Source organism: Hippopotamus amphibius, chromosome 7, assembly GCF_030028045.1.
Source record: "Hippopotamus amphibius kiboko isolate mHipAmp2 chromosome 7, mHipAmp2.hap2, whole genome shotgun sequence".
Classification (NCBI taxonomy): Eukaryota; Metazoa; Chordata; class Mammalia; order Artiodactyla; family Hippopotamidae; genus Hippopotamus; species Hippopotamus amphibius.
In genome coordinates, this window is record NC_080192.1 from 17,419,511 (window position 1) to 17,430,760 (window position 11,250).

Genomic DNA, 11,250 nt, shown 5'->3' on the forward strand with positions numbered 1-11,250 from the left:
TTAAATTCAGTTACGAGACTAAGAATGTGGGAGGGGCAGAAGAAGAAACGCAAAGGTAAGGAGAGCAATCACTACGTGGTTTATGACCACAGATTTCCTACCTTTGTACTTTAGAGCTAAAACAGACTGTGGAGACATCAATTCACCTATTTTAAAGATGCCCAAACTAAGGCTCAGAGAGGTGAAAAGTCATGCCTCTGCTCCAATTACCTTTTAAATGTGGTAAATTCTGAGATAGTGTAACAGTCGAAAATCAATGATGGTGGCACTAATATGCATTGAGTACTTATTACTATGTACCAAACATTTGCTTAACCCTTTACATGTATTATCTCATTTAATTTCTGCAACCAGCCCATGAGTCTCATTTTAGAGATGAGGAAACTAAGACTTACAGGTTTTTTCACTTGCTGACAGTAACACAGTTATTCAGTGGTATAGCCCTTTCTACACCAGCCATTGGTTTCAGGCTTATCATGTATAAGTATTTTGCGGGAAACCAAGAGATCAAACAGAGGACATGGTTTTCCCTTTCCAGGGATTTACATGTTAAATCCCTAGAACATAACAGGTAAGATGTACATGTTAGATCAGTAGCTTTCAAACGTTTTTGACCTCAGTAAGAAATATGTGTATATTTAAATAAATGCACACATATTTATATATTTTATATATATATAAAGATATATAATTTCATAGCTGAAATTGAAGTTTTATGAAATATCCTTACTGTGTGCTATACATGCTGGTACTTTTTTTCTTACATGCTGATACTTTGTATTCTATTTCATTATATTCATTTTATTCTGTTTACTATTTTAAGACCAGTTACATTAAATTTATTTCATAACCCATGCATGCATCGCCTATTGAAAAAAGATATTTTATGTATGTTAACAAGAGATATTTTACGTGTTGGCGGGGAGTGGGGAATGCTCAATACTAATAGCCCTCCGGAGCTCCTTTAGCTCTTGCTTCTGTTAGTTATCTCTGTATTGTACTTGGGTTGCTAATTTTGCTTTATCAGTTTGAAAAATCATCTGTGGACCTGTAGTTATGATTCAGCTCTCTTACTCTATGCCTTATTTCCCCAACTTCCATCCTCCTAATGTAGTAATGCTCAATTTTTATTTAATAAATATTGTTTCTATTCTATGGCTGTAAATGTCCTTTATCACAGAGCCACATTGTGTATTACAATATATTGCCTTTCTTTTTATCTCTCTTTAATGTTTTTAAAGAACTTTTATTGCCATACAGTTACCATACAATAAACTGCATATATTTAGAGTGTACAATTTGGTATCCCAATCTCCCAGTTCATTCCCTCCAAACCCTCCCTGCTTTCCCCACTTGGTGTCCATATGTTTGTTCACTACATCTGTGTCTCTATTTCTGCCTTGCAAACCGGTTGATTTGTCCCATTTTTCTAGATTCCACGTATATGTGTTAATATACGATATTTGTTTTTCTCTTTCTGACTCACTTCACTCTGTATGACACTCTCTAGGTCCATCCATGTCTCTACAAATGTCCCAGTTTCATTGCTTTTTACAGCTGAGTAATATTCCATTATATATATGTACCACATCTTTTTTATCTATTCATCTGTTGACGGACATTTAGGTTGCTTCCATGTCCTGGCTGTTGTAAATAGTGCTGCAGTGAACATTGGAGTGCGTGTGTCTTTTTGAATTATGGTGTTCTCTGGGTATATATGCCCAGCAGTGGGATTGCTGGGTCATATGGTAGTTCTATGTTTAGTTTTGCAAGGAACCTCCATACTGTTCTCCACAGTGGCTGTATCAATTTACATTTCCACCAACAGTGCAAGAGCGTTCCCTTTTCTCCACACCCTCTCCAGCATTTACTGTTTGTCGATTTTCTGATGATGCCCATTCTAACCGGTGTGAGGTGATACCCCATTGTAGCTTTGATTTGCATTTCTCTAATAATTAGTGATGTTGAGCAGCTTTTCATGTGCCTCTTGGCCATCCCTATGTCTTCTCTGGAGAAATGCCTATTTAGGTCTTCTGCCCATTTTTTGATTGGGTTGTTTGTTTTTTTGATATTGAGCTGGATGAACTGTTTATATATTTTGGAGATTAATCCTTTGTCTGTTGATTCGTTTGCAAATATTTTCTCCCATTCTGAGAGTTGTCTTTTCGTCTTGCTTATCGTTTCCTTTGCTGTGCAGAAGCTTTGAAGTTTCATTAGGTCCCACTTATTTATTTTTGTTTTTATTTCCATTACCCTAGGGGGTAGGTCAAAAAAGATCTTGCTGTTATTTACGTTGAAGAGTGTTCTTCCTATGTTTTCCTCTAGGAGTTTTATAGTGTCTGGCCTTACATTTATGTCTTTTATCCATTTTGAGTTTATTTTTGTGTATGGTATTAGGAAGTGTTCTAATTTCATTCTTTTACATGTAGCTGACCAATTTTCCCAGCACCACTTATTGAAGAGGCTGCCTTTTCTCCATTGTATATCCTTGCCTCCTTTGTCATAGATTCGTTGACCATAGTTTATCTCTGGGCTTTCTATCCTGTTCCATTGATCTATATTTCTGTTTTTGTGCCAGTACCATACTGTCTTGATCATTGTAGCCTTGTAGTATAGTTTAAAGTCAGGAAGCCTGATTCCACCAACTCCGTCTTTCCTTCTCAAGATTGCTTTGGCTATTCAGGATCTTTTGCATTTCCATACAAATCATAAAATTTCTTGTTCTAGTTCTGTGAACAATGCCATTGGTAATTTGATAGGGATTGCATTGAATCTGTAAATTGCTTTCGGTAATATAGTCATTTTCACAATGTTGATTCCTCCAATCCAAGAACATGGTATGTCCCTCCATCTGTTTGTGTCATCTTTGATTTCCTTCATGAGTGTCTTCTAGTTTTCTGAGTACAGGTCTTTTACTTCCTTGGTTAGGTTTATTCCTAGGTATTTTATTCTTTTTGTTGCCATGATGAATGGGATTGTTTCCTTAATTTCTCTTTCTGATCTTTCATTGTTAGTGTATAGAAATGCAAGAGATTTGTGTGTGTTAATTTTGTATCCTGCAACTTTACCAAATTCACTGATCAGCTCAAGTAGTTTTCTGGTGGCATCTTTAGGATTTTCTATGTATAGTATCATGTCATCTGTGAACAGCGACAGTTTTACTTCTTCTTTTCCAATGTGGATTTCTTTGATTTCTTTTTCTTCTCTGATTGCTGTGGCAAGGACTTCCAAAACTATGTTGAATAGTAGTGGCGAGAGTGGACATCCTTGTCTTGTTCCTGATCTTAGAGGGAATGCTTCCAGTTTTTCACCATTGAGAATGATGTTTGCTGTGGGTTTGTCATATACGGCCTTTATTATGTTGAGGTAGGTTCCCTCTTTGCCCACCTTCTGGAGAGTTTTTATCATAAATGGGTGTTGAATTTTGTCAAAAGCTTTTTCTGCATCTATTGAGATGATCATGTAGTTGTTATCCTTCCATTTGTTAATATGGTGTATCACATTGATTGATTTGCGTATATTGAAGAATCCTTGCATTCCAAGGATAAACCCCACTTGATCATGGGATATGATCCTTTTAATGTGTTGTTGGATTCTGTTGGCTAGTATTTTGTTGAGGATTTTTGCATCTATCTTTAATTTTTTCTGGAGATAATTGCCCTATTTTTTCACTTACATAGTTTTCTGTATACCTATCCTTAATTTTTTTTCCAAGTGCTCCAATCACAGCTATTACCCACCTACAATTAGTCCCTTTCCCCAAACTCTGTTATATCAGATAACTTACCAATTTGCCTTTATCCTGCAGACTTCATTTCCAGAGCACTCTGTCCTCCAGCTCTGTCTGGACTCTGTCCCCAGCCCACTGCACAGCTCTCCCCCGGAGCTTTCTCTCACTCTCTCTTAGGTGGGCACTTCTATTTTCTGGATCCCAGGTCTTTCTCTTTCTTGGTTCCCTCCCTCATTTTGCATCAACACATTTTCAAGAAAGTCCCAAAGAGAACATAGGAGGATTTTTCTGAGTGCCTGAAAGTCTTAATGCCTTTAGTTTACCCTCAACACATGGTTGATAAATTGGGCACAGACTTATAGATTGGGAATACTCTTCTCTCAGGACTTTGAAGGTATTACTCCCTTTTCTCGCAATGCTGCTGTTGTAAAGATTAAGATTCTTATTTTTTCATGTATGACCTGGTTTCTTTTAAATCATAGCAAATAGTTATTATGTTCTTTCTAGGCAGTTCTTTCTGTCAAGCACCGTTCTGAATGCTCTGCACTATTTAATGCTCACATCATCATCTCTATGAGAGAAGGAGTGTTTTCTCTCTTTTACAGAAAGGCGACTGAGGCGTGGAGAGGTTAAGTAGCTTGGAGGTGGGAGAAGGCTGTTGGCTGGGCACTTTACTGTTGGAGGATTGGGGTGGGGGCGGTTGGCCATTTCACGGGGAGCCCTCCAAGTTTGAATATCTAACCTCCTCTCTGGGGAGTTATACTTCTGCTATCCCCTGTTCTTGGAAGAAAATAAAGGTCTGAAGGAACCCCAGTGTTGACTGCAGACTTCCAGTTTCATCCACATCCTCGGCCAATACCTCATAGTTTTTGGTATCCTTGAGGCCTGAGTCTTTCCCATTCGCTTTCTCCAGAAACCATCCCTTTTTTCTCCCACCTGGGAAAGGACAGTTGCACGAATCATGAGAGACTGCAGGCATTTGTTTACTCCATTCACAGACTTTTTTTTTAATAAATTTATTTGTTTATTTATTTATTTATTTATTTTATTGGCTTGTTGGGTCTTTTTTGCTGTACGCAGGCTTTCTTTTTAGTTGCGGTGAGTGGGAGCTACTCTTCACTGTGGTGCGCGGGCTCATTGCCATGGCTTCTCTTGTTGCAGAGCACAGGCTCTAGGCACGTGGGCTTCAGTATTTGCAGCACATGGGCTCAATAGTTGTGGCTCACGGACTCTAAAGCTCAGGCTCAGTAGTTGTGGCGCACGGGCTAGTTGCTCCGTGGCATGTTGGATCCTCCCAGACCAAAGACCGAACTTGTGGCCCTCGCATCAGCAGGCGGACTCTCAACCACCACGCCACCTAGGAAGGCCCATTCACAGACTTTTAAATAATTCTTTGGTGTTAGCCTCAGCACCACTTGGTCCTTACACGTCCAAACTTGTCATGGATTCTGCGGGGCACATTTACTGCCTTCCTTTCTTGGGCATCCCCCTGGGTAGGTATTTAAGTTGTAGCTCAGGCAGCCCTGGTCAGTGAGTTGCCACTGCCCCAGCTGCTTATGCTTTATATTACGAAATACAGACGTACAGGAAATGACAGGAAATACGACAGCCATGTATTTACCACCATTAGCAAATTATTTAAGCAACTATTTCAAAATGATCAATAAAAACACATCATATATATGGTTGGTGCCTCCTGGGTATCCCTTCTTGGTGTTATTTTATCCTCTTCCCAGCAGCAGTTATTAGCGCTCTAAATTGGTAGGTGTCGTTGCCACGCACGTGTTTATACTATTGCTACAGATGTGTGTTATCTATAAATAACATATTGTTTTTCATACTTATAAACCGTAATAGAATAATATGCTTTTCATAGTCTTCTCCTTTTTTCATTCAACTGTGTGCTTTTGAGACGTATTCATACTGACTCATGTAGCTCCTTTTCATTCATTTTAGCTTCTGTAGAAGTGTTCAGCTGTATGACCTAAGACTTAATTTAGCCATTCTTTTGTCAATAGACATTTCAGGTTATTTCCAATTTTTGGCTTTTACAACAGTGAAGTGGTGAATATCCTTGCATATTTCTCCTAGTATGCATGTATACAGAACTTCCACAAGTACACCAAAATACTGGTCCTCCCAGTGCTTGGGTAGCCACATGGGACCTAGGCTCAGTAGAGCCCCTTAGGCCAGCCTCCTTTAGCCTACATAGTTTTATCCTTTTACAAAAGAATGAAACTATGTTGCAGAAGCAAAAAAAAAAGAACCACTGTTTCTATGTGGAATTGCTGAATTAGGGAGCTGCACATCTTCATATTTAATAGATAGTGCCTCATTGCTCTCCAAAGTAATTGTGCCTGTTGCCAGTGTAAAGTTCCTTTTTACCAAAACAATGTACTGTACTGATGGATAAGAACTTGGGCTTAATGTTAGACTAAGCTTGAGTGGATGAGTTTGAGCCTGACTGCACCTGTGAGCTGGTGATTTGAGGCAGATTTCTTACACTGTATAAGTGCCTTTGTTTCCTCATACGTCAAATAGGGATAGTAAAAGTCCATAGCATATTACAGAGATGTTTTGAAAGTTAAATCAGTTCATGCATGTTAACCTCATTGAATACTGCATGGCCCCATAACAGGCCATTTCAAAAACAATGTTCACTATTATTGTTGTTTTAAAAGGTGATTTCTGTCAGTCAGATGGATATGAAATAGAGTTCAGTGTGGTTTTAATTTACATCCCGATATTATTAGTGAGGTTGGGCATCTTTTCACATATTTATTAGAGCTTTAGGTTTCCTCTTCTATTGGGTTGTTTCTTTTTCTGATGAACTGTAGGAATTCTCTGGATATTCTCTTAATATTCAGAATACTATTTTTTTTTTGTCAGTTATATGCAGTGCGGAGGTTTTTTCCAAGCCTGGGGCATGATTTTTAACTTTATTTATGGTATTTATTGAACCACAGGAATCTTTAACGTAGGTTATAAACAATTCCTTTAATATATTATGCATTTTTTTAATGAAATCATTCCCTACATCAAGGTCTTAAAGACCTTCTCTTACGTTTTCTTATAAAACTTTTCAAGTATTGCTTTTCATATTTGTCTTTACCTGGAATTTATTTGGCAGTATGAGGTAAGGATGCTATTTAATTTCTGTTTTGTGTGTGTGGACCATATGGTCTCTGTCCCAACTACAAATTCTGTCACCAGAGCACTAAAACTTAGGTTTCTTACCCTCTTTGACTCACTTTCTCCAAGTGAACATTAGCGATGATAACAGTACCTACTTTAAGAATGCTGTGAGGATTAACAGACTAAATATACAGTAAGTAAACAAATCAGTAGAGTTGTGTTCCAATAAAATTTTATATACAAAAAACAGGCGGCAGGTTGAATTTGGCCCATGGGCTATAGTTTGCCAACCCCTGTTCTAGATGAATCTCCCATTCAGTGTAAATGTCACACCACGAATTAGTAAATTATACATCACATATGTATGATGTATGTTATATAAATTTATATAAATATATTCAATATATTGTTAATATATAAACATGTAATGTTATAACAAATAAGCAATATGGATATATTTGTTTATATTTCCTGCCAATCCCAAAGAAAATAGCTACCCTCACTCTCTTTAAAAATGTTTCTTCCTGCACGTTACTCACACCGGCAACACCTTTCTTTATTTCACCTTCATATGCTCCAGTAATAGAGTTTACTATATAATTTGTTCTATTTATAGACAGCCCAAATTGGTTTGTTTGGGTTTTTTTTAAGCTGTTTTGGTAACTTTTGGTAATTTTTACCCTTTACCCTAAAACTCTACCCTCTGACACTGTGTGTTATAAGCTAGTGTCTCCTGACACAATAACCTTCTTAAGTTTACATCTCCTGCCCTCCCTGCCCAGGACAAACAGTTCTTGTTTTCACAGACGTCTCTCGTGTGAATGACCTTATCTCCTGCTTGTTCTCATGGGCTGAGTCAGATATCAAGGGTCTACTTTGTGAGCTAGTGACTCTGCTACGTGCTGGAAGCACAGGGGTGAACATGTTCCTGACACTGCCTAGTGGTGGCCTGACCCATCCAGGGTCCCATGGGTGACACTCTCTCCGTCTGTACATTATGCTTTTATTAATGTAATCTGAGATGTGCTGCCTTTTGACCTTTGTCTTCATCTTCCTAAACCGAGGCTCTTACTAATTATCTCAAAGTACTTATGGCAGATATCAGGCCCTGTTTGATTTTGTCCTCTTCCAATGAGGAAATTGAGGGTTAAGGGTAAGAAACTTGCCCAGAGTCATATAGCTGATAAATGGCCAAACTGGAAATCAAATCCAGATCTTATGACTTCCAAATCCAGGATTATTTCTAGCAATCCATGCTTCCTCCACACGCAAAACAGAGTGTCGTGATGAAATTTTATATGATTCCAAAACGGTCTTTGCCATGAAACACTAAGGAAGAATCAGCCTCATACAAAAGAAAATAGGACTTAAAGTACAACCTCTCTTTCTGACAGATGTCCAAAGACATCTGAAGTTCCCTTCTTTGGATTAGGTATATATCTCTCAGTTTGGACAGGCCACTCTCCTTCCTGGCAAGGGTGTTAGAGCTAAACCACAGCACACAGAAGTTTGGAACCCAAGGCAGACACCTCATCTTCAGGGCCTACCTGTCAGAGTAGTGAAAGGTCACAAACCCTGGGCTCAGCTAGACCTGGGCGGGCTACCTCCTGTACATACCAGTGTTCTCACCACCACAAGTAGCATTGTAATAGCAATGACACTGTTAAAATCAACTAACAGCAGATGTCTACTGAAAGTGTATTGTGTGCCAGGCACTGAATTATTCAGTCTATTATTTAATCCTCACCACATTCGTATGAGAGTGGATGCCATTATCATCTCTAATGTTCATTTGGAGACATAGAATCAGAGAGTTTGAGTAACTTGCCTACAGTTAGCCAGCAGGTGTAGAGAAGTGCTCTTAACTAGTCTCCTGTACAAGTCAACTTGTCCCAAACCGGTGAACATTAACCTCTCTAATCCCAAATCCCTTTTAATACTTTAGGTGTTTGAGAATTAGAGAATCCTCCAACTCTAAATGAATCAAGGAAAAAAATCATTTATCTAATCCCCAAATTCAAAGTATTACAAAGGGCTTAATATTTCTGGTGTCCTAGGAAATATATATATCACCTTTGTGTTTGAATAGCCCTTTGAAATCTTTTGACCCTGTCTATCTATATCTATATCTGTATCTGTATCAACAAGTCATTCCTCAGTGCACTTACCTTCTGGTGACTGTTCTTACCATTGAACTGAAACTTTCCTTGGCAAGCCACCAAGGGCCTTATAATTAGTAAATGAGTAGTCAGTTCTCCATCTTTATTTCATTTGATTGTACCTGCAATAGGAGAATGTTATTGCTTATTTTAATTTTTATTTCCTTCCTCGTATGTCTTCTTCCTTCTTCACAGATTTATCATATGGAAAGAAGTTGAAACAACAGTGGTTTGGCAAAATGTACAGTACTATTAACTATAAGGATCATGGTGGTTTGGAGGGGGGGCTAGAAGAAAATGAGAAGATATGTGTGACAAGCTGAAGAAAAACTTTATTATTTGCAGAGATACATAGCATGTTTCTTGTGAAAAGAAAATGTCCCTGTCAACTCTCTTTCTTCTCCAGCGAGGTTCTTGACTTGGACGCAAGCTGTTCCCTTCAGAGAGCAGTGGTTTAGGCTTATGGCCGTGTTTACTGGACTGGGACTGTCCAGGCGACAGGAGTAATCTCTGGTGTTCTCTTCTAGGTGTTTACCTTGCTGTGGATTGCTGACTGGATGGTCCGTCATTTCTGGAGGAAAGGAAAGGACCCGGATAGCTTCTCTATCCCCTATCTGACGGCACTGGGTGATCTGCTCGGGACAGCCTTGTTAGCCTTAAGTTTTCATTTTCTTTGGCTTATTGGAGATCGAGATGGAGATGTTGGAGACTAATAAATCCTACAAACCTCTCTCAAGTTACTGAGGAGGAAAACACAAAGACAACCACTTATGGCTCTTTTTCAAAAATTTTAATTCAGTAGTTTGACTTCTGCCAGGGTAATCTTCAGTTGGCCCTGATTCCATTAAATGGCCTTAACATTTTTTTTAAAAGAATTTGTGTTGAAACCAGAATGAACAGTATTTGTGCTGCTTTTCATAGAATAAATGATAATTTGACATAGATATAGATACAAGCTCAAGTTCTGAAGTTAATTAAATAGGAAAGAATATAGGATGTTTACAATGAGTAATTTTAAAACCACGGACATAGCAGAAGTGTACTGTATTACTGTTTAACTTATGATGCCATGTTAAAGGAAACAGAGTTCTGGTTTAGCCCTTCTTGTCTCACAGATGTATTGTGCTGCAAAGCAGACTTTAAAATGAAAGGGGCCCAACCAAGCTTGTAATAGTTTAAACTCTGCCCACCATTCTGCCAGCTGAGGAGCCATTTACCAATTACTTTGCTCCTAACCTGACCTCAGTACATTCTGCCGAGCATGGGATGAACTCCCTTTTACCTGCCTGTATGAATTCCTTCCCTGTGCCAATACTAATTTAATTTCAACTCTGCAAGTTCTTGGCAGGCTACAGTTTTAACACAGAATGGCCTTTAGTGAAAACAATGGGTCATTTTCGATCATTGATTTGTTGAAAGAATGTTGATTTTTTTTGGAAGACTTAATAGTCCAAAATGAGATAACCTGAGCTGCATTTGTAGAAAATAAGATGGTGTGAGAAATCGTGTGTGTGTGGGGGGGTGGGGGGTGGGGGGGTGTGTGAAAGAGACAGACAGCAGCTCTTGATGGAGAACTGAATCTTGGATTGTTGATAGCAGAGATCACAGTGGAATATTAGCATTCTGTAGTTATTCTTTAGAACATTTGATCAATATGCTTTGGTCTTGTGGTACAGAAATTTTGCTACTGCCCAGAATTTAGTATTTGTTACCTACATTATAATTAATACTTTCTTCTTATTAAAACAAATCCATACCATTTAATATAACCAAGGTATCATAGGATTTAGAATGAGCAAATGATTCATTTGCTCTTCTTAAGTCTATTGAAACTCGTAGGCTTACCACGTTAAAGGAGAAGTTGGTGGGTTACTGAAGTTATTATTCACGGCTGTGCACATCATCTGTTTGCACAGGCTGATTTCTATGGGAGACGCTGTTAGGTACACTGCTGTGTTTCTCAGTTATTTTTATAAAACTCTGATCTGTATTCCAAACACTTGACCAATACCTTAGTTATTCAGTAGGTAAGCATTTTTATATTACATATAGTTCATTTAAAAAAATACAGTGGAATCTCTCAAGACTGTCAGATATTTAATAATTTAACTAAGAGGAGGAAGAAATGCACATGGACTTTGATCATTGTGGTTTAAGTTGTGAGTTAGTGTTAACATTATATAAATAGTAGGTTGTTTATAAATATATTGGGAGAAGTGTTCCTTA

At 38.2% G+C, this 11,250-nt stretch overlaps 1 protein-coding gene across 3 annotated transcripts in view; it reads left to right on the forward strand.

The window, feature by feature from the left end:
• Positions 1 to 10,526, forward strand: part of SLC41A2 (solute carrier family 41 member 2) — a 126,894-nt gene extending 116,368 nt beyond the window's left edge. For all 3 annotated transcript variants that reach the window (XM_057742642.1, XM_057742640.1, XM_057742641.1), the window contains exon 11: positions 9,552 to 10,526. In XM_057742642.1, coding sequence (XP_057598625.1) covers positions 9,552 to 9,737 — 186 coding nt within the window. In that variant the 3' untranslated portion in view covers positions 9,738 to 10,526. The remainder of the gene's footprint in view (positions 1 to 9,551) is intronic.
• Positions 10,527 to 11,250: the final 724 nt, after the last annotated feature.